Source organism: Sapajus apella, unplaced genomic scaffold, assembly GCF_009761245.1.
Source record: "Sapajus apella isolate SASKATOON/1434 unplaced genomic scaffold, GSC_monkey_1.0 scaffold43, whole genome shotgun sequence".
Taxonomy (NCBI): Eukaryota; Metazoa; Chordata; class Mammalia; order Primates; family Cebidae; genus Sapajus; species Sapajus apella.
In genome coordinates this window covers 11,920,964-11,944,280 of record NW_022436983.1, presented here as the reverse complement: position 1 = coordinate 11,944,280, position 23,317 = coordinate 11,920,964, and the positions used below count along the sequence as shown (strand labels likewise).

The 23,317-nt window shown below is 52.3% G+C and overlaps 1 protein-coding gene across 3 annotated transcripts in view; it reads right to left on the bottom strand.

The window, feature by feature from the left end:
- The window catches only part of PAX7 (paired box 7), a 117,052-nt gene that overhangs the window by 32,178 nt on the left and 61,557 nt on the right, over positions 1-23,317 (bottom strand). For 2 of the 3 annotated variants that reach the window (XM_032300597.1, XM_032300598.1), the window contains exons 6-7: positions 13,911-14,076; positions 11,606-11,808 (exon numbers count right to left, since the gene is read on the bottom strand). In XM_032300597.1, the coding sequence (XP_032156488.1) occupies positions 11,606-11,808; positions 13,911-14,076 (369 nt within the window). Of the gene's footprint in view, positions 1-11,605; positions 11,809-13,910; positions 14,077-21,901; positions 21,995-23,317 lie in introns of all 3 variants that reach the window. The other variant, XM_032300596.1, reaches the window with a different exon arrangement.

Here is a 23,317-nt window from a genome sequence, read left to right as displayed (position 1 = left end):
TCATCCCCACCTCTCCTACCTGGGACCTCGCCTGGCCTCTCAGGTCGGATTCCCCAACCATCCCGGCGGCCTCCCTCCCACAGGGGACCCCAGGGACAGGCCTGTGAAACTCCAAGTCTGCCCAGCGTATTAATTGCTAATCTCCCTCATTTTCTTTCCTTCTGTCTGCTGAACTGCCTCGTCTCCAGTCCCTGTGCTAATCAGAAGGAAGGACAAATCCACTATTTGCATTCTTTCCCACCAAGCCAGGCAGCTCTGGAAGGCTAAACCCCTGGCCTGCTGGGATTCCCAGGAGACGGGAGGGAGATACAGGCTGCAGGACTGAGAGGGGTCCAGCCCTGCCCGCAGATCTGGAGGCCATGACTCCCGTGGATGGTCAAGAAACCCACAGAATCACCAACTCTGAGCAGGAAGGCTCATTGGTAGCAGTTGGTCCATGTCTTTCATTGCACAGATGGGGAAACTGAGGCCCAGAGCAGTAAGGCATCTGTCAAGACCACTTGGTGGGTTGGAGGCAGAGCATGGAGGAAACTTGGATGTCCTGAGTTTCCAACCAGTGACCAGGGCCCAGAAAGGAAATAGCCTGGGCATAGAAACCTAGCAAGACTTCTGTAGTTCAACTCTGTTCAGGGCAAGGAGAAGCAGGGAGGGGAAAACTGTCTGAAACTCTTAGTAGATGCCAGGAATGGTACTAAGTGTTTCACATGAACAATCTCATTTAATTCTCATAAGCCTGCAAGGTGAGTAGCAGAGGCCCCATTTCACAGATGAGTAAACTGAGGCTCGAGCTCATATAACTTGCCTGTGTTCACAGAGCAAATAGGTAGAGGAGCTAGAATTTGTTTTTTTATTTTTATTATGTATTTATTGAGATAAGAGTCTCACTCTGTTGCCCAGGCTGAAAGGCAATGATGAGATCTCAGCTCACTACAACCTCCGCCTCTGGGGTTCAAGCAATTCTCCTGCCTCAGCCTCCTGAGTAGCTGGGATTACAGGCACGTGCCACCACGCCTGGCTAATTTTTGTATTTTTAGTAGAGATGTGGTTTCTGACCAGGCTTTAGTAAAGACGTCATGCTGGCCAGGCTGGTCTCAAACTCCCGGCCTCAAGTGATCCTCCCACCTCGATCTCCCCCAGAGTGCTGGGATAACAGGCGTGGGGCACCACACCCAGCCTAGAAACTAGAATTTGAGCCGTGGTCTGTATGATCATTCCACTGTGTCCACGATGTGCCTGAATTAGTGGCTGTTTTAATATCTGCCATGTCATTTGCTGCTGTCTGGTCTGCACCAACCTCCTCCCCCTTCCTTTATTTACCCCTGAACAAATCCTGTCTTCCCACTGGGCCTCCTCTTCCAGGAAGCCTTCTCTGATTATGCCCTCCCCTCTCTAGACTTCCTGTTTGATTGGAAATCACACTGCATTGTCAACACTGAATAATTTCTCTCTGGGGTGGGATGAAGACTATTGTCTCTCCAAAGTATAAGAGCCGAGAGAAAAAAAAATAAAACAAAAACAAAAACAGACAAACAAAAAGAGCTCAGAGAGCCATGCACATTTCTCTCTTGTCTCCCTCTGTGCTGTGATAAATGGAGTTAGAGACAGGAATTTGAAGGGAATCATATGCAATGATATTCAAGTGCAAACCGAATCATCAGCTGCCTCAAAATCCTCTTGGGAACGGACTACAGCTGCGTCTCACCAGGCCTGCTGTATGCCCAGGGGTTACCCAACAGTTGGCGGTGGTCCCTTACCTGCCAGACGCCAAGTTATAATACAAGTGTCACACCAAGATTTTGTGTGCCAAGTACCACCATGCTGCCTGTGGTCCTACTGAAGACCATGGTCCCTGACAACAGGGCTGTGTGGAAACATCTAGAGCTTCCAAGCAGGCTATGAGCCCCTTTCCCGCTTGTTTACACCAGGCCTCGGCTCCACCTGTGCAGAGGGGCAGAGGTCAGCTCCTGCTCACACCCCCTGGAGGTGTGGAGTTTGGATGGAAGCAGATGTTTTGCTAATGGGCATAAAGAGGCTCAGAGTGGCCCCCACCCCTGTTTTTTGAGACAGAGTCTCGGTCTGTCGCCCCAGCTTGGGGGTAGTGTTGTGATCTCAGCTCACTGCAACCTCCGCCTCCTGGGTTCAAGCAATCCTCCCACGAAGCTGGGATTACAGGTGCCCACCATCACGCCTGGCTAATTTTCGTATTTTCAGTAGAGATGAGGTTTCACCATGTTGCCCAGGCTGGTCTCAGACTCCTGACCTCAAGTGATCTGCCCACCTCAGCTTCCCAAAGTGCTGGGATGACAGGCATGAGCCACCACATCCAGCCCCAGAGTGGCCCTTGAAGGCCACCCTCTATCCAGCTCTCCTTCAGACTCAGATAGACGGGTTGAAGGCCTGGAATCTTCCCAGAATCCCACTCAGTTCTCTAAGAAAGGAGACAAGGCCAGGGTCGCTCTTCCACTTCTCCCTCAATGATAAAACGGCTCTGACAACACCCTGAAAGCCAGTCAATACACCAGTCCTCCCCATTCCTAGCAGAAGCTACTCCTAGGCCTGCTCTACTCCCTCGCCAGCAGCCTGGAAAGTTCCTGAACCCGGTTTGGCCTTTCTTTCTGGGAGGGGTTTCCTCCCTCTCCCCTGCCCTCTCCTTTCCCTCCACCCAGGAAAAAGGGGTGGGAAAGGCAGAGACACAAACATGGGTCTATTTTCACAGGGGAGGAGGCTCTGCCCAGGCCTCTCCCTGGTGGGCCGGAGCGGGAGCCTCTGATGGACGTGAGCAGGTGGTTTTGTGTGATGAGGAGCCGCCAGCGGGGAAGTAGCTCAGCTTTTCCCACTGAAGTGGGTTAACTGCGGACAAAGACAGAGCTGGATGTGAGAGCAGGGTGTTGGCGGGATCTGTCTCTCCAGGTTCTGGACAGGCTGAAAATGCCCAGGGCCAGGGGCTAAAGTGACCATTGACTCACACCTCCGCTACGGCCAGTTCCCGAAGCCCTGCAGTTCATCCCTGCCCTGGGCCTCCCGGGCAAGAGAACCAGAAAGAGCCTTGGGGAGTTGGGGGCTACCTGATGAGTGGAGTGGACAGCAGCCTAACTGCTAGCCTGACGCGGTGACCAGGGGCTGGTGGGTGTGGTTTGGGCAGGGCAGTCTCTGGGAGCTGGGCTCATCCTGGGTACAGAAGGCCAGTTAGGAGGGCAGACACTGAAAAATGTCATTTGGCTTCAAGTCCAAGAAACCCAGCTGCAGTCTCTTGGCCCATTCCACAAACTGACCCCTCATTCCACACCATCAACGCTGGCCGTGAAGGGAAAGAGAAAGAGGGGCGTGGGGGTGTGTGTTGGAGCATGGGGGTGCCTCCGTTAGCTTTCCCCTCGTCCTGGGAAAAGCCACTCACAGCCCATGTCCTTCCAACTTGAGTCAAGCACTCCTCCATCAGCTCATCCTTCCCCAGGGGCCCGAGGGAGGAGCAGGAGACAGCCTTTCCCCCGCTTTCTGGAAAGAGGGAACCCCTGCACCTGGCGCCTTCTCCTCCCCAGACTCAGGTCAGCAGAACACCTTCCACTGCCCTGGATAGGAAACAGACTCAAGCATTGTCCAGCTAGCTGAAAGGGGTCAAGGAGAGAGGGGAGGTAAAAGAAGGGAACAGAGGAAAGGGAACAGAATGGACGGCAGGGAGGCAGAGGCAGAGGCCAGGGCACAGGTGGAGGGGTGTGGTGAGTGCACATTTAGTGAGCGCCTACTTGTGCCAGGCACCTAATTCAAATTTTCCCTTAGTTCTCACAGCAACCCCTGAGAGGTAGTGATTACCACCCCTGTTTTCCGATGAGGAAAAGGAAGCCCAGAGAGGTTAAGCAAGCTGTGCCAGGGTCACACAGCACTTCAGTAAATGGCAGAACCAGACCTCCGACTCAGGGCTGCTTGTTGGCACAGGCCGCCCAGTTTCTCTCTCTCCAGGCTTCCTTCCACCCGTGGGGCCTGAGGGAGAGGACTCCCGAGGAAGCAGAGGCCCGAAAGAGACCCTGAGAAGGCAAAGGGAGGAAGCTGGCAGCAGGAGAGCTTCCCAGGAAGGGAGGAGAAGGAAGGGCTGGGCGGGGCGCAGAGGAGCGCGAGGCCGGGGTTAAAGCCCCATGTTCCTACAACCCGCTAAGCCGGAGAAATGAATTCTGATCCCTCCAAAACCCAACCTTGGAAAATGTGCGAGAGAAGGGTCTCCTTTCAGGGGGCAGGAAATCCTCCACACCTCCTCCTGACGCCCTGGTAATGCCAGGATGTCCCCAATCTGCTTTGAGGAATGGAGAGATTAAGAATAATAAAAAAATTGCAATAAAATATGTGTGAAGGAGGGGGTAATTGTGGACAAACGCAGCATTCAAATTCATTTTTCAGCTCTTTTACACACCATTTCAATCTTATTTTCTGCTTGTTAATGAGATCTTGTTGCCTGGGCTAGGCAAAACCTTCCAATATCAGGACGTAATTGCACATAATTTTCTCTCCTACCAGTGATTTGCATCAGTTTTTTTAAAATTCTGGGCTATTTAACACCCCACAATCCCCCTCCCCATCTTCCTGCCTACAAATCTCTCACTCCCGCCTTCTTCCTCGTCTCTGGTCCAGCAAGACTCATTTTAAATGCTTATTATAAACGCAGTGTCGCCAATAAAGGGGCGGGGGACATGAAGAGGAAGTGAGAGGAGAGGTGGGGGATCTCCAGTGCCCACTGTGTGAGCGGCACTGCTCAGTCCCCGAGGGCAAGTGGACTGTCTTGGTCGTATCTTGCTGAGAGTCAAGTGGTGGGAGGTTCCTGGGTCGGGCAGACCTGAATTAGAACCCCATCTCTATTGCTCACCTGCTCTGTGGCCTTCAGCAAGTGACTTAACCTCTCTGAGCCTATTTCCCCAAGAGTAGGGTTGCTGTGGGGCTGGAATGGCAAGTGCTTACATGGGATCTGACACACGTATGTGTGCCGCTGATGGAATGTCTTTTCTTGCTGAACTGGCTGCCTCAAGGTCTCAGACAACGCCAAAGGGCAGTACCGGGCATGTGCTGTTAAGACGCACCCAAGAGACCTCATTCACAAATTATAAATAAAGGTGAAGCCTTGAGCTTGATTACTATGGGTCTGAGGAGGCAAGAGGAAGCTTGGCGTTTGGGGACAGTGACTCTGAACCTGGCTCTGCCATTAATTGCCCCTGTGACCTGGGACGTCAGCTTCCCTGGATGGACCACCAGACCAACCTCACCAGGCAGCTACGACACAGTAGCATAGTGGGTTCTGGAGCCGGGTGGAATCCTAACTCTGCCGTTTGCCAGATCCTAGCACATGGTGGGCGCCCGGGAGAGGCTCCGTCAATGTTTGTTAGATGGTTGGATGACTAGAGGACCCTGGGCCAGGAAGGTTTCCTCATCTGTAAAACGAGGGTCACAAGATAACAGCCAAGAGTCAAGGAGGGCAAGCGGGGTCAGCTGGCTGTAAGCACCATCTCCGCCACTGCTGTCGCCGTAATTACTAAAGGCACAGGTTGGCCGGGAGAGAAGGGGATCGAGAAGCAGCAAAGGACAGAAAGGGCTGGTGGGCCACGATCGTGGTCGTGTGGTTAACCGCACGCTTAGAGAACGTCCTTCATTAGCTCGGCGTGTGGGGAAACTGTAAATATGTAAATCCCTTTATGGGTTCCTTCGTTTTAAGCTCCAGAAAGGAACAAAGGAGATGACGAATGTGGGACATTCCGAAGGAGCATGGGGAGGGGTGCTGGCAAGATGGACACCCCTTTCCCCAGGCTGTGGCAGGGGCCCTCGATGCCAGCCAGGGGTGCCACTAACCCAATGGTGTGACTTTCAGAAAACCTGGGGACATTGGGCCATCTCTGGGCCTCAGTTTCTACTTCCTACTCTGATATAGTTGGCATCTTAAAAAGGTTGGGAGATGAGGAAGTTTCCAGCTAACCACACCCCCCAGCTCCACCCGGCACACAGCACACGGACCCTGAGAAAGCCCTGCCTGCAGCCTTCAACCCAAAGGATCCTCAAAACTGGCAGAACTTTTCTCCTTGTTCTTTGCTTGGGATCTCGGCCTGCCAGAAACTGCAGCTCTGAATGACTTTCCGACGCCTGTCTCCCCCATCTGTCTCTTGGAACTGTGCTCCAAGAGAGGGCTGGGATTCCACCATCAGACTAAGGCATCTAGGGACAAGAGGTTTGTCTCTTCCATCAGACTGTAAGCTCCTAAGGACAGGGGCTGTGTCTTTCCCATCAGACTGGGGCATCTGAGGATAAGGGGTTTGTCTCTTCCATCAGACTATGAGCTCCTAAGGACAGGGGCTGTGTCTTCCCCATCAGACTGGGGCATCTGAGGATAAGGGGTTTGTCTCTTCCATCAGACTATGAGCTCCTAAGGACAGGGGCTGTGTCTTCCTCATCAACTGGAGACCCCTGAAGGGGCTGCCTTGTGTCCTCCTTTCTACCTATGGCCACCACCCCTAAGAGTGTGGCCTGCTTGAGATTCCTAGACAGGAGCTGCTATGAAGGGCTCAATCCGTAGGTGTCACATTATTCAAAGTCATTTGTGTTACCAAAGATTCCTTTCATCCTAATTGTTTTATGTTTTTAATTAATTAATTTTGAGACAGGGTCTCGCCCTGTCGCCCAGGCTGGAGGACAGTAGCACAATCACAGCTCACCGTAGCCTCAATCTCCCTGGGTCAATCAATCCTCTCACTTCAGCCTCCCTAGTAGCTGGAACCACAGGCTCCTGCCACTGTATCTGGCTAATTCTTATATTTGTTATAGAGACTGTGTCTCGCTATGTTGCTTGGGCTGGTCTTGAACTCCTGGCTTCAGGTGATCCTCCCACCTCGGCCTCCCAAAGTGCTGGGATTACAGGCATGAGCCACGGTGCCCCACCTCTAAGTTGTTTTCTAACAATCATTGTCCAGATAACTGGCCCTCAGCCTGGAGCAAAGGGGAGAAAGTGGGCTGGCGGTGGGGAATAGCCTGTGATCCTAACCCCAGATGACCCTCATCAGGAATGAGGTCTCGCGGGGAGGATTCCTTTTCCCTACATCTCTTCAGTAGGACTCAGTGCATGAAGCCAGGGACACCCATGTGCTGAGTGCCTAATCCCTAATCCTATTAGACAGGGGCTTGGGCGGGCAGGGGAGACTACGAGGGAACCAAGCCTCAAGGGTATCGAAACCTCTGGAAAGCCATTCCCCCATATAGCTCAGCTCTGCCCATTGGTCCCTAATCTCAGGTCACTGGCCTCAGTTTTCTCATCCACCACATGGGTTGAATGAGCTGTTTCCTCTACCAGGCTGAAGGGACTGGCCTCTCTAGGTGATTTATTCTTGCACCAGCCAATCTCTAAAAAGAGTGGGGGTATGGGCATTTCTGATAGGTAGGAAGACAATGAATAACTAAGATTCAGGCCCTAGGCCAGGTGCAGTGGCTCATGCCTGTAATCCCAACACTTTGGGAGGCTGAGGTGGGTGGATCACTTGAGATCAGGAGTTCAAGACCAGCCTGGCCAACATGGTGAAACCCCGTTTCCACTAAAGATACAAAAAAATTAGCTGGGCATGGTGGGGCATGCCTGTAGTTCCAGCTACCCTGGAGGATGAGGCAGGAGAATTGCTTGAACCTGGGAGGAGGCAGAGGTTGCAATGAGCTGAGACTGTGCCGCTGCACTCCAGCCTAGGTGACAAAGTGAGACTCTGTCTCAAAAAAAAAAAAAAGAAAGAAAGAAAAAGAAAAGAAAGAAAGAAGGAAAGAAAAGAAAAGAAAGAAAGAAAGAGGTCTCAGGCTCTAAAGACATGGGTTTGAATCCTGGCTCTACCCTTTAAGTGGACTGATATATGTAAAACGCCCAGAGCAGGGTCTGAAGGTCAGAAGTGCTCCAGAAAATTCAGCCATCCTTGTCAACACTGGTATTAAACATACCGTATTATTTTTTAAATTGCATTTTCTGTCTGACTGACCCTGTTGTACTGTCACCTCCACCAGGACAGTACAAGGGTTTTCCTCTCATGTTCCCTGATTTATCCTGAGCGCCTAGAACAGTGCCTGGCACACAGTAGGTGTCTATATCTATCAACATTTATTATGTTGGTGACCCCCTCTGAGCCAGGGGGCACACGCAGAGACGAGAGATGAGTAAGTCGCTTTTCCGTGAGATTCTGCACGGAGTCCCTGATGCGCCATGGCCCCACTTCCCGGGCTGGGTTTGAGCCAAGGGACTTGGGTCAAGCCACTGGAGGAGGCACGTCTTCTCCCCGTAGTAGCAAGCTGGCAGCATGCTGCCCACCTAGCTTATCCCGGGTCTGCCCAGGTGCTTGGTAGAGACATAGCTTCATTCTCCAGTGTAAGTCCCTTTGGCTTGTGTAAGAACAAACATTTCTTCCAGTTGAGAAGTCCAGTTTACAGGCATCTGGGCAATATATCAGGAAACTGCCATCCTGGGGAAAGGGACATTGTGCTGACCCCACAGCCCAGGGGGAAGTCTATCCTGTCCCTCCTGCCTGGCTGAGCTACAGAGAAGCTGGTCCTGTCGGGAAGAGAGGATGCAGAAGGCAGATCCGTCCCTACAGATCCTTACGTGCAGAGGATTCCTGGCCCGGCACCTCCCGGGACCACAGCGATGCGCTGATGGTGTCAAGTCCACCTGCCCAGACCGAGGAGGGAGGGCAGTGGGAGTCGGAGCTTAGCAAGCCTGGGAGCTTTTGTGCAATACCCAGAAGCTCCCACCCACTCGCTGCACCCGTCCTTCAGGAAGTGCTCACCTCTTAACCTCTGCGGTTCACACGCACAGAAGCACATACAGCCTGCCCTACTGGCCCTGCATCTGCTCTCCTCCAGCAGCTGTTCACCTCCTGGTCCCCTCTGCCCCTGTCAGACCCTCCATCTGTCTTCACACCTTTGATGGGAGCCTCTGGGTAAGCCTCGGAGCTTCTCCAATTCATCATGTCAGCCTCCCAGCCCTGAGGAATGGGCTGGAGGCCTCCTGAGGGTCTCTTGCTTTCAACATCAGTGAAATCCTGGGCTGGGTGGAGGGCTGGGGGTCCAACTTAGGAAATTCCAGGAAAGGGTGGAAAACACAGCATCCAACTCTGAAGCCTCCTAGCTATGGGGGATGCTCCTCCTTGATCTACTGCTCATCCCAATGGGTCCGTTTCCCATCCCCAACCCACACTCTGAAGGCCTGGGGCTTCTTATTTGCTAAATCTCTCCTCTGTCCTGTAACAGAGCCCTGTGTTGGGGATAAACCTCAGCCCACAGTGAGACAGGGCGGGCTGGGAAGAACAGTGGTCACCGAGTCAGATGCCCTGGACTCTCAACCCTGGCCTGATCAATGCACACCCGGGCCCTCCATCTCCAAAGCAAGACGGCTGTGCACACAACTCCAAAGTCCCTCTTCAGCTTTCTAAGGGCACTCCTCCAAATTTGTTTTGTGCCACCAAGCTGGGCCCAGACTTCATTCTTGGGTGTGGACACTCTGGATTTCTGCAGCATCCTCCCCCAGCCAGCTCGGGGATCCTGTTGTGACTCATCTCAAGGGCTCTGGGACTTATTCAAGGGCTCTGGAAGGTTAGCACTAATGAGATGGAGGCCATGACCTTGAACCTCAAAGAGGCCAACCGGGGTCCCCAGGAAAGACATTCTGGCCGACAGACTGTATTACATGTGCAGGCTTTAGTTCACCTGGAATCACAGCAAGAGAGTGGGGTGGGCTGGTGAGGACTAGAGCTGGGGCTGACAAGGCCAGCCAGGTCAGTGGCATCAGCCTCCACACTGTGGAGCCTCAGAGGGCTTGGTACATCACTAGGAGCTCTGCAGGCAGCTGCCTAAAGGCACTGGGCACTCCCTCTGTGCCAGGCCTGAGCTGCGTGCCTTCTACAGATCATCTCATTCAATCTTCAGCAATCTTGGGAGGCAAGAACTGGGATTATTCCCATTTCATGGATGAGAAGGTTGAGGCATAGAGAGGGGAAGGAACTTACTCAAGGGCTTTCTCATAAATAAACGATAGAACTTAAATGCAATTAACCCTCAACTACACAAATTAATGGAGGGAAACAGAAATGAATCCAGGCAAGCAGAAACTTCACATTCTCAGGAATATTTCACAACAAGGTTTTTTTTTGTTTGTTTTTTTAAAATTTACTGTAAGGGTCTGATGATAGTAAATATTTTAGGCTTTGTGGGCCATATGATCTCTCTTTTTTTTTTCCTTTGAGATGGAGTCTCACTCTATCACCCAGGCTGGTGTGCAATGTTGTAATCTTGGCTCATTGCAACCTCCGCCTCCCAGGTTCAAGCGATTCTCCCACCTCAGTCCCCTGAGTAGCTGAAATTACAGGGACCTGCCATCACGTCTGACTATTTTTGTATTTTTGTAGAGACAGAGTTTCACCATGTTGACCAGGTAGAATTCCTGATTTCTGGTGATCCACCTGCCTCAGCCTCCCAAAGTTCTGGGATTACAGGTGCGAGCCACCATGCCTGGCCTTATATGATCTCTTTTAAAACTACTCAGTTCTGCTATCGTGGCACAAAAGCCGCCATAAACAAATGGATATGGCTGTATTCCAATAAAACTTTATTTACAAAAAACAGGGAGCTGGACAGACATGGCCCACAGGATGTAGCTTGCTGGTCTTCTCTGACTTCTTTTTATTCTCCTTTTAAGTAGCGGGTGTCCCATATTAATTATATTGTCCTGGCAATGGGAAGGCCAGAGAACTAATATTTACTGGGCACTGATTTTGTACCAGGCTCCGGGCTAAGTGTTCTGACCTGTTAGCATGCTGAATGTGGCAGGCGCCCCGTGTTGAGAGGTTAATAACAGACTCTCCTTGCTTAATGGGTGGTAAACTGAGGCTCACAGATGCTGACTTGCCTCAGAGCCCCCTGAGCAGTAGAGCTGGGATTTAGACCCACGCCAAAGCCTTCACTTTTCTCCCACACTATGGCTCTTCAGATCGGTTTGCGTCACCTGCAGTGGATTCTTACCACAGACACGTGGCTGGGGAGGCGGGGATTTCATTCCTTCCCCACGGATATTTGGGAGCCTGCTGAAGCTACAAAAACTGAGCCCATCAGTCCCTCAAGTTCACTGGGACTTCCAGCATCAAGTCCTGTGCCCCAAACTCACCGATCACCACCATCGGCACCCGCATTATCTCCCTGACGTCATCCAAAGCAGGTCCCGTGACTTCTAACAGCACCCCCAGGCAATGAGTGACTTCTAACAGCACCCCCAGGCAATGAGTGACTTCTAACAGCACCCCCAGGCAATGAGTGACTTAACCAATCACACAGAAGCAAACAGAGTTCAGTGACCAATCAGGGTAGAGTTACCAGCCCAGAACCCCATGGGCCATTCCCTCCACCAACAGGACACGATCCTGCCTTTCAGGAATTGGTCACTCCTGGTGAAAAGCCAAGAGCGCAGGACAGAATCCAGGGAGGATTCCTGGTTCTAGAATAAAAACTCCAACCACAGCCCGCCTCCTACAGGAACGATCGCAAGGTTTCCACCAACATGCGGTCCACAAATGCCTGACTTTCGTGGCGACGGGACCCTGGGTGCTGGGCTGAGGCCACCTACCTGCGGACTCAGGCCGTTGCTGACCGGGTTCATGTGGTTGGAGGGCGCCGCCGGGTTCATGAAGCTGTCGGAGTAGCTGGAGAAGCTGTGGCGAGCCCCGTAAGCAGAGCTGGTGTCGGCAGCTGCAGCCGCTGCAGCCAGCCCGCCCTGGTGCATGGTGGACGGTGGCAGGGGCTGGGGCCGGTGCACAGTGCTGCCCCCATCTGTAGAGAGACCCAAGAGAGGTCCTAAGCAAGTGACCTCACCCTGCAGGCTGGGCCTCCAAGAGCAGAAGGCACACCATGAGCCTCCTCCGCCCAGTCTCCAGCCCTTGGAGGGGAGGGACCCCCCTTCTCATGCTACCTGGGATGAGAGGAGCTGGCTCCTGGGCGGGCACTGGTCACTGGCCAGGTCTTGACTGCCAGCCCAACATTCCAGACAACCCCTAGGCAACTGCACACCAGCCCCTGTTGCTCAGTGCTTGGCACACAGTAGGTGCTCAATAAATGTCAGCTGGACTGAAAGCCAGACCTCAAAGGGAACTCTGTTAATCTACTCAGGCCTGTTTCGTCTTGTGAGCATCAACCACTTGCCGGGTGCTTTTACAAATGCTGCCTAAGGGTATGAAGCAAGACTATAAATCCCATTTTACAGATGAAGAAACCGAGGCTTGGTGGGCTCAGGGCACTCACACAAGATGACAAGGCTTGTGAGGGATGGGCCAGGATTGGAACGGCCTGACTCCGGAGCCCGCTCTGTTCTTTGCTGCTGGGCTGTGAACCCCTCTGTGCAGGCATGCTGGGGCGGGGACCCTCAGCACTGGTTCAATTTATCTTACAACATCGCAGTGGTGGTGGAGGGGGTTCTTCACCTCTCTCCTTGGCCTCCAGAACTCCAGCCTGCCAGCCATTTAAGAGCAGGCTTTACGAGGTAGCTACTTTTTAAAAATGTATTTATTTATTTTGCAGATGGAGTCTCGCTCTGTTGCCCAGGCTGGAGTGCAGTGGCATGATGTGGGTTCACTGCAACCTCTGCCTCCTCCCCAGGTTCAAGCGATTCTCCTGCCTTGGCCTCCTGAGTAGCTGAGATTACAGATGCATGCCACCATGCCCAGCTAATTTTTTTTTTGTATTTTTAGTAGAGATGGAGTTTCACATGTTGGCCAGGCTGGTCTCCAACTCCTGGCCTCAAGTGATTCTTCTGCCTCGGCCTCCCAAAGTGCTGGAATTGCAAGTGTGAGCCACTGTGCCTGGCCCATGAGGCCAATATCACATACTGCTATTCCTGGTGTGTGCTGGGACAGGGCATGGGGAGGGGGGTGTGTGCGGAATGGGCAGGGTCTGGGAGGGAGGGGGAGGGAACCCTTCTTCCCCTACAAGGCTCACCTTCTTTCCTGGGACTCAGCCTTCCCCTTCCCCTCCCAAGGCCCCTCTGATCCCCTAGCCTCTCCCTCCCACTCACCTTCTTCCCTCTGCCTACCCCTTTCCAAAGCTAGAAGGGAATCTTCTGCTTCAAGCCACTGGGAGAACTGGGCCCGAGGGAGGCCTCCTTCCCAGGCAGACCTCAGGGTTCTGACCCCTCTCAGCCCAGCCTGGCCTAGAGCTGTTCACACAAGAGTGGGAGGAATCTCTCAGAGGGAGCTTTCTCAGGTCCTCAAGGGAGACCTTGACCTTTATTCCATCTGTGAAAATGGATCTTTTGAGAGACAGGCAAGAAAATGAGGTCCCAGCAAATTATTTAAGCCCCTTTCTAAATTTTTTTGGTCATAGGTTGGAGACCAACATAATCTAAAAAGAAACGGTTCCAATGTCCTCCTAGCAAGTACACACACGTTTACACGCACACACTCATGCACGTACTCACACTCACACATGCACTCATACCATGATCTCATTTTAAAAACTAGTCCTTGGAGATCTGGCTTTTTCCCTCCAAAGCTGGTCGGCCCAGTGTCCTCTGCTCCACATCCTCCCTGCTCAAAGCCTGGCCCACGCCCCAGCAACGGCATCCCCAGGGGGCTTTTTAGAAGTGCAGAATCTTGGACCTCACCCAGACCAGCATTGTAATAACATCCCCAGTAGATCCACGTTCATGGTACCATTTGAGGTGCTCAGTTCTAAACAGGAGCACAGGGGCTGCCTTGGGGACCGTGCCTCTCTGCTCTGAGTCAGGGCCACGAATTTTAAGCGCAGGATTGCATCTTTTTTGTTTTAATAGTCTGTTCATATGCAAGTCAGAAACGGTCATTTAAAAAAAATCCTTGTAAGTGAAAGGAAAGAAGGGAAGGGGCGCCACTGAGATGGCAGGACGGGGCCGAGACACTTACCTTGGGAGATGGTGGTGGTGGGGTAGGTGGAGTCCGGCAGCTGGTAGGGGGGCAGCGTGGGCATGCCGGTGGGCGGGAAGCCTCCTGGCAGCAGGTGGTTGAATGCTGCCAGCTGGTTGGCTCCTGCCTGCTTACGCCAACGGGCGCGCCGGTTGCTGAACCAGACCTGGGGAATGGAGAGCAGAGAATGGAGACCCCTCAGCCAGGTTCCTGACGTAGAGCTGCAATACAGCTAGATTCAGGTGCCCAAGCCATCACCCTCTGACCCAGACAGCATCCTCCCACAGGGAGGGAAATCCCCGGCATTGCACAGGGTGGGGCGGTTTGCAAAGTGTTTTCCTAGCCATGTCCGCATTCTGCCTTCACAACCACCAGTGAGGGGGTTCTATATTATCCCCATTTTGCAGATGAGGAAACTGAGACCCAGAGAAAATGGGTGACTTGTCCATGGGCCAGGGTGAGTCAGTGGCCTAGCCAGTCCTGTGTGGCTCTCAGTCCAGTGCTCTTTCCACTGCAGCTGCTCCTTCCTCAAGGGATGCTGGTTCCCTGCTTGACCACCTCCTCCAGGAAGCCCCCCAGGAGGAAGCCACACATCTGCAATCCACCTGAATGTACCCAGATGTGCAAGCTGGGTTATGTTTCTGGAGACGGAGGCTCTACTTTGCTTACCTACCCTGAGCCTCCTTGAAATAGGAAACACACACACACACACACACACACACACACACACACAGAGGGATTTATCAAACATTAGTGGGATAATAACCCAAAATCTTTGTCTCCCTTTCCTGCAAACACCGTGCCGGCACTTCACGTGTCAATCCATACACAGACCCATAAGACGTGTTCTCCTATTCCCATTTGACAGAAGGGGAAACCAAGGCTCACAGAGGTCACATTGCTTGCCCAAGTCCACATAGCTAGTCTGTGTTGGAGCTGATGTTCAAACTTAAAATCAGTCTAGCTTTCTGGGGCCCACTTATGTGGCTTTGCAAGTTTCCTGGGAGAGATCAGAGAAAGAGGAGAATAAGGGTGCACTCTGGGGCTGCCTGGAGGGGCTCTTTTCCACTTTGGGCTTTGCACATGCTGGTCCCTCTCACCTGAACACTGCCCGCAGCTGACTCTTTGGCCTTCAGAGCTCAGCTGAAATACTTCCTCCTACTCAGACTCCCTAATCGTCGCATATAAGGTGGGTTCAGGTAGGTTCTCCGTCTTCTCTCGGGGGCCTCCTGCCTCTGTGCTTCCCCATAGGAGCTATGACTCCATTGACTTGTTTCTTTGTTGTGCTGCTCCTGATGTCCCTCTCGAGGCCAAGCTCCATGGGACAGAGGCCATGCATCCCTTGCTCAATGCCTGGAGCTCAGTGAGTGTTCAGGGAATACTTGTTGAATGAATGAAAGAGCGAATAATGAATGAATGAATGAATGAATGAACAAGGGGAGGCAGGGTTGGCTCTGGAGCATCTTTGCTGGGGCTGGGGCCACAAGGCTTGGTTGGTGTCCCATCCTGATGTAGGGATGAAGACCCCAATCTCCCTGGGCACCTGATCACCCAAGACCACCAAATCTCTGCACAGTATCTGCCGAGATGGGGGAGGGCAGGGCAGCCAGGTAGAGGGAGCTTTCATGCCCCTAATGTCATCCTTCCAGGGTGGAAAAAGCAGTGTTCAGCTTCTCAGTCTAGATAAACAGAGCTGCTGCCTCTGACTTGTTTAGGGTTCACAGAGAAAGGAGAGGAGGCAGCCAAACCTGGAGGGAAAACAACTGACCTCCAGTGGATTTAAAGTCTGGTCTTCTCCCCACTTCGGCAGGGCACTGAGGGCTACCCCAGGGCACCCTGGTGTGGGAGGGATGCTGGAGAGGGAGCCCTGCAAGGGCAGGCCTTGTCTCCGAGCTCCCAGGCTCCCGTGGGGTGGTCTTTGTACTAATTCAGTGTTTCCCAAACAGTGGGCCTCCTACCTCCGCTCCATGTTGGAGAAACAGAATTCAATAACCAGGACATGAGGTTATTGAAGTAAGTTATTCCACTCCACTTCTCACCCAGGCCTCCTGGGCATGGGGAAGCGGGAAGAGGAGTTTGGTGCTAATGCATCCTCAGCACCTTTCTAACCTGTGCTGATCTCCCTTTTGAAGGCAGGGAGAGGAGGCGTTTGCAGGTGACAGTTTCCTGAAAGGCTTTCATCATGTTGTGTTGTTTTCCGTGTGTGCGTGTGCGTGTGCGTGTGTGTGTACAATTGCCTTCCCTTTATGGGAGTGTTGTGCATTTTTATTTTAAAACACATAGATTTCACTGAAAAGTAAATAATAGAGATAATATGTGACCGTGGCAAACGTCTTGGAATGGGTTGGAGAATGCTGGGCATTTGGCATGCGCCATTCTAGTTTGTTATGTCGCAGCTGGTCCTTAGGTGCAGCTCTTGTCTTTTCCTCAAGAAAAGAATGCTGAAGAAAGTGGGAAGCATTCTTCCTCCTTCCCCTCCCTTCTCCTTCCTTCCCTTTCTTTTCCTACTCTTCCCTTCCTTCTTACCTTCTGCCTTCTGGCCTCAGACTTTTACTTGGACTCCTCTCTGTGCCAAGCAAGACACAGGCTGGAGAGATGGACAGGACCCCGTCCTAGCCCTCAAGCTGCCTTCTGCCTGGGCACGAGTCAAAGAGAAGCTGCTTTTCAGTGCAGTAAACCCAGATGGGGTGACATGCAAGGTTAGATAAGGAGCTCAAAGGAGGGGCTTCCAACTTTGCCTCTCAGAATCTGGGAAGACTTCCTGGAGGAGAGGGCATGCCTTTGTTGCCAGTTCTGTCATCTCTTCTTCCTTCATTGCCCTATATCCTGAGGTCCATATCACTCCCAGTACGCATCTCCCTTCCCACTAAGTGTAACAGGATGATTGAGAGCAGGGACTCTGGAGCCAACTGCCTGGGCTGGAATTCTGCCTCTAACTCCTAAGATGGGAAAGTTTTTCTTTTCCCTCTGTGCCTCAGTTTTTCGTAAAATGGGGCTAATAACAGCCACCTCCTACGTGGTTCTGGACCTCAAATGAGTTGGCACAGGCAATGTGCTTAGAACAGCATCAGCCGCATGTAACTATCCTTCTGCTGGAGACCCTCTGAGATGGCTAAGCTGGGAGGGTCTCTGCCAGCGTCTCCTGTGAGCCGCTGATTTACAGAGGGCAAAATAAATGCTGTAAGAGGGACAGCGACAGCCCCAGCACCCTACCCAGAGTCCTTGGTCAGGATTGAGTTCTTTGAAAGCAGGGGCTGGGTTTTATTCTTCATTTCTGATCCTTCTCTCAATGCCCCACGTTGTGAGTAGGGTACAGTTGCCGCCGTCTGCGGACGGAGACCAGTACTCCATCTGGCCCGTCTCTTCACGTAGCACAGGGGAAACGGACCTGAGCAGACTGACTGGTTCAAGTCCCAGCACAGTCACTTATGAACTGTGTCCTTTTTTTAATGTTTTATTTTTGTGGCTACATAGTACATATGAATATTTATGGGGTAGAGGGGATATTCTCATATAAGCATACAATGTATAATAATCACATTGAAGGTAAATGGGGTATCCGTCACCTCAAGCATTTGCCATTTGTGTTACAAACAGTCCAATTATACTTTTTTTTTTTTTTTTTTTTTGAGACAGAGTCTCGCTCTGATGCCTAGGCTGGAGTGTAATGGTGCGATCTCGGCTCACTGCAACCTCCACCTCCCAGGTTCAAGCAATTCTCCTGTCTCGGCCTCCCAAGTAGCTGGGATTACAGGCGTACACCACCATGCCCGGCTAATTTTGTATTTTTAATAGAGATGGGGTTTCACCGTGTTGGCCAGGATGGCCTTGATCTCCTGACCTCGTGACCTGCCTGCCTTTTTTTAAAGGTACAATTAAATTATTATTAAAAGCAATGCATCAGGAATGCTACCTAGTACTATTAAGAGATTCGGTATAAGCTGTTAATTAGTAAATCTCTGTAGTGCTTCCACAATGGAATTTCTGTTCAGAACATCCCACCCCTACCCCGAGCAAGCAGCAGGCTTCCAAGGACCGCAAAGTAAAGAGGGGCTGTGTACAGCCCTAGTTTCCTGGTGCTGGTCATCTGAAGGATGGGGGAGTTGTCACAGGCAGTTGTGGGAGAGGCCATGGGGTGACCTTGGGACCTATCAGCTCTGCAGCCTCTGTTTCTAGAAGAAATTCACAGGCTCAGGGTTGGAGCACCCAGGAAAATAAATGGACCGGTTCACCTCTAAGGGAGACATATGTATCACTCCAGAGAAAGAAAAGATGGGTTTCCAGGCATGGGTTCTCCTGCCTGACACCCCCTTGCCTGCCCTTCCCATGGCTCTGTCTTTCTCCTGGCTGAGGCAGAGGTGTTGCAGGCAGTGGTGACATCCAGCAGGTTTCAAGCAGAGGCTCCTGGCCGCGGCAGGGAAGCAGGGCTGGAGGGAGCCAGAGGGGATAACGGGCCACTTTTTAGTGACCAGTTCCCTGGCTGCCATCATGTCTACCTGTGCACGTGTTTATGAGAATGCCAGCTTCAAGACAGCAGAGATTTTTGCCCGGTGAATCCCCAATGCCTAGAACAGCGCCTGGCACACAGCAAGGACTCCATAAATGACTGCTGGGTGAATGCACCTGGAGATGCAAAGGTGGCTAGAATTGGAGTTGCCAAGAACAGGCAGAGTTTTAGTAAGAACCCCCATTTCTGGCATTTCTGTGTGCAGGTACTTCCATTTTGTTTTTACATGTAATCATTTAATCCTCAGAGCAAGGGAGACATTAATATCATCATCTTGCAGGTGAGAGACGGGTGGAGGGTGGAGAGGGGAAGAGGTGGGGCTGGAATCCAAATCTAGGCATTTGGCTCTGAGCCTACCCTGAACCAATCCACTAACCCCCACATCTCCCAGAGCCACCGAGATGAGATATTATAGGATGGGAAAAATCCCAGAACCACAGACCTTTAGAATCAAAGACCAAGATGTAAAATGTATGAAGTCATACAATCTCAGCAGTACTCAGGGGACTTGGAGGTCTTAACTCCAGGGTCCCTGATTGACTGGACCCTGTGCTTTTGTTTGAACACCTCTGGTCATGGGATTCTCATCACCTCACAAAGCATCCCTGACTGTCAATAAATAAGGGTCCTAGAACTGTAAGGGACTTAGTGATTGTTGAGTTTCATCCCCTTATTAGCGGATAGAAAATGAAGTCTCAGGAGAGGAAATTGACATGTTGAAGGTGACACAGCTGACGGAGGTAGAAACCCAGGAGCTCTCAGTCCCAAGCTCTCTTCCTATAGACCTTTATGTTGGACTTTAGATGCTCCTCTCTTGACGCTGGCCCTGGGCTCACCCTCTGGGGACTCTCAGAGCAGCTGTGTCCTTCAAGTCTCCACTTCTCCAGGCTAAATGCTCTTGATTTCTTTTTTTGGTCAACCTTTGTTTATGTATGTATGTATGTATTTATTTGTTTATTTTGAGATGGAGTTTCACTCTTGTTACTCAGGCTGGAGTGCAATGGTGCGATCTTGGCTCACTGCAACCTCCACCTCCCAGGTTCAAGCCATTCTCCCACCTCAGCCTCCCAAGTAGCTGGGATTACAGGCATGTGCCACCATGCCCAGCTAATTTTTTTTTTTTTTAGACAGAGTCTTGCTCTGTTGCCCAGGCTGGAGTGCAATGGCATGATCTCCGCTCACCACAACCTCTGCCTCCTGGGTTCAAGAGATTCCCCTGCCTCAGCCTCCAGAGTAACTGGGATTACAGGTGCATGATGCCATGCCCAGTTAATTCTTTTGTATTTTTAGTAGCGATGGGGTTTCTCCATGCTGGTCAGACTGGTCTCAAACTCCCAACCTCAGGTGATCTGCCCACCTCTGCCTCCCAAAGTGCTGAGATTACAGGTGTAAGCCACCGCGCCAAACCCTTTGTTTATTCTTTAAAAACTCAACACTTTTTATTCCCTCTTCTCTGAGAAAGCTCTCAGGCTAAGTGGGGAGATCCAGCCCTATCCTGGGACAGATTGTGGTCTAATGGGGAGTCCTGCCTTGTCCTAGAGAGAGCCCCATGCACTGGGGAAGCCCAGAGTATGATAGGAAGTCCACAAGGCACAGGAGGCCGGCCCAGCCCCCTCAGGATGGCTTCGCCTGCGGTCTGGCTGCTTCTCCATTCCCAGACCCCCTCCTTCCGTGGACCTTGAGTGACACCTGTTTCTGAGTCCCCTGGGCCAATAAAAGCACTGCTCTGACAGCCAGGAAATTTTACAAGGAGCAGTCAGGCTTCAAGGTGGTGGGAAGCCGCCGTGGCCTCCAGACAAGGGAACAAGAAAGCGCCCAGGAATGTGCCCAGGAGAACAGCTGCAGGAGGATCAGAGCGGGAGGGGGGCCTGGAGCCAGGCAGCTCGGATATCACCTCGGACAAGAGGGGAGGGAATGAGATGAGCTGGCTGCCGACGCCTGCCCCCTTCCCCTTGGGGTCTCCCTCAAAGGAAGCGAAGGGCCCCACTCTGGGAGTGGGGACAGGGGGCTGACGGGTGTCCGCTGGGTCCTGGAGTGCTGAACACCCCTTGCTTCTAGGATTGTCCCAGTTGCTTTCAAATTCCAGCTTCTGACTCAACTTGTTCCTTCCCCTGGATGGAAAGGATGTGGGTTTTGCCAGCTGCTGGGCCTGGCTCAGCCCTCATCCAGCCCGGGCCCCTGGCCAAGCTGCTTCTCTGAACTTCCAGTTTCTGCACCCGTGGCTTACAGGGGGTGACCATACTGACCCGACAAGGTGGTCTGAGCTTCCACCAGGTCACGTGTGAGAAGCAGCCCAAGCAATGCCAGTGGCACCAAGTGGGTGCCAGGCAAGGGCTGTTTCCTCTGGGACAAGAGTGCTCGCTGTCAACAGTTTGGGGCGGCCCCTCTGCAGGCCGCTCTGACTCCCTGAGCACTGCTTAGATTCTGGTAACGGGGATCTTTCTCCTCTCTCTATGCCTCCCCATCCATGGAGAAGGCAGCCCTGGAGTTGATTCCCACAAGAACCATCCATCACCACCTGTCCCAGTTCTTCCTCCTCCATCCCCAACCCTCCAGCCTCTGCCCTTTCCCATCAGGCCCCCAGAGAGGCTCCTGCACTTGGAGAACAACTAACTGTAGGTCTCCTGGAATTCAAGAGCTTGGCCTGGGGAGGCGAGGCAACACCCCCAGACCCCCTGCGGCAGACCTTTGCCCCAGCCACCAACCCAGGGCAGGCTAGGCAGTCCTCAGCAGTTTCTGGGGGTTGTGTCGACAAGCAATTGTCGGAGGCTCTTGCTCTTCTCTCCTCTTCCTTCCCACACGCTGAGGCCATGGAGGGGATGTTCAGGGTCTTCAGGGGCCGCCCACCCTGCCCTGGTGCATCTAACCTGCCTGCCCAGTCTGCTTGCATGCTTCCCATAATGGGACACTCATCACCCATCTGAGCAAGCTAGGCTTGTTTGGAAATTTTCCTCCTGATCACTTCCTCTGCTCATCAGAGATTTGGAGATTTTTATATTCCCCAAACCCTCTCTTCTGGCTGAACTAATGCCCTCCCTCCCTCCCTTCTTTCTTGCTTTGTCAGATGGAGTCTCGCTCTGTTGCCCAGGCTGGAGTGCAGTCAGCTCACTGCAACCTGCCCCTCCCCAGTGCAAGTGATTCTCCTGCCTCAGCCTCCCAAGTAGCTGGGATTACAAGTGCCCGTCACCACACCAGGCTAATTTTTGTATTTTTAGTAGAGATGGGGTCTCACCATGTTGGCCAGGCTGATCTTAACTCCTGACCTCAAGTTACCCACCTGCCTCAGCCTCCCAAAATGCTGGGATTACAGGTGTGGGTCTCCTAACTCTGCATTAACTGCTGGTGGCATTACTTGTCTATACAACCCCCTGAGCCTGGTGCAGACCCCCAGAGGGGGTCCCATTAAAGCCACTGACCTTGGCCATCCCGAACTTCTGAATCTCTGGAGTATACCTGCAGCACCAACACCGGGATGCCTCCTCACCTGCACACGCGCCTCGGTCAGCTTGGTCCTCTGCGCCAGCTCCTCACGGGTGTAGATGTCTGGGTAGTGGGTCCTCTCAAAGGCCTTCTCCAGCTCCTCCAGCTGCTCGGCCGTGAATGTGGTCCGACTGCGGCGCTGCTTGCGCTTCAACGGGAGGTCAGGTTCCGACTCCACGTCCGAGCCTTCATCCAGCCGGTTCCCTACAGCAGGAGGAGAGGGAGGGAGAGGGCAGGGGCTTAGAGAGATGGCAGGGTTCTGGGGTCTGGGAGGAGAGCACAAAGGCACATGTTTGCCCACCTAGGTCCTGTCACTGCACTGAGGATCAGGCCCCTCCCAAGCACAAGGAAGAAGGACGCTCCCCAGCACTGTTTATCAGTGTGAAGGTCGCAAAGCAACCACCATGCCCAACCCTAGGGGACTGCTTAAATGCTTTCTTGCAAAGCCTTTCTCTTAAAAAAAAAGTCCGCCCTGGTTGGGTATTTTGGTTATTTCCACTGCCATGCAAGGAGGTCCATGACATAAGACTCAAGGGGCGGTGTCATGGTGAGATACATTTGACAAAATCCATAGAGCTATATTCTCAGTTAAAAGGGCGGAATTTTACTGTATATTAACTATACCTCAATAATCCTGACTTTAAGAAAAAGCCAGCCAGGTATGGTGGTTCATGACTGCAATCCCAGCATTTTGGGAGGCTGAGGCAGGAGGATTGCTTGAGCCCAGGAGTTCAAGACCAGCCTGGACAGCATAGCAAGACCCCACCTCCAGAAAAAAGTAAGAAAATTAGCCGGGTGTGGAAGTGCATGCCTGTAGTCCTAGATACTCAAGAGGCTGAGGTGAGAGAATCGCTTGAGCCTAGGAGTTCCAGGTTAGAGTGAGCCAATCACACCATCGCACTTCAGCCTGGACAACACAGCAAGACCCTGTCTCAAAAAAAGAAAAAGGCAAGGCAGAAACCAGTGTGCAAAGATAGATCCCACTTTTGGACAAAGCACACAGGACACATTAGGAAGCACTGTACCCCAAAAATAACCGATGCTAACCTCCAGGGCGACAGGGCTTTTGTTTTCTTCTTTATGCTTGTTTAAAGAATAGTGATGATGGCCGGGCGCGGTGGCTCACGCCTGTAATCCCAGCACTTTGGGAGGCCGAGGCGGGTGGATCACGAGGTCAAGAGATCGAGACCGTCCTGGTCAACACGGTGAAACCCCGTCTCTACCAAAAATACAAAAAATCAGCTGGGCATGGTGGCGCGTGCCTGTAATCCCAGCTACTCAGGAGGCTGAGGCAGGAGAATTGCCTGAACCCAGGAGGCGGAGGTTGCGGTGAGCCGAGATCGCGCCATTGCACTCCAGCCTGGGTAACAAGAGCGAAACTCCGTCTCAAAAAAAAAAAAAAAAAAAAAAAAAAAAAAAA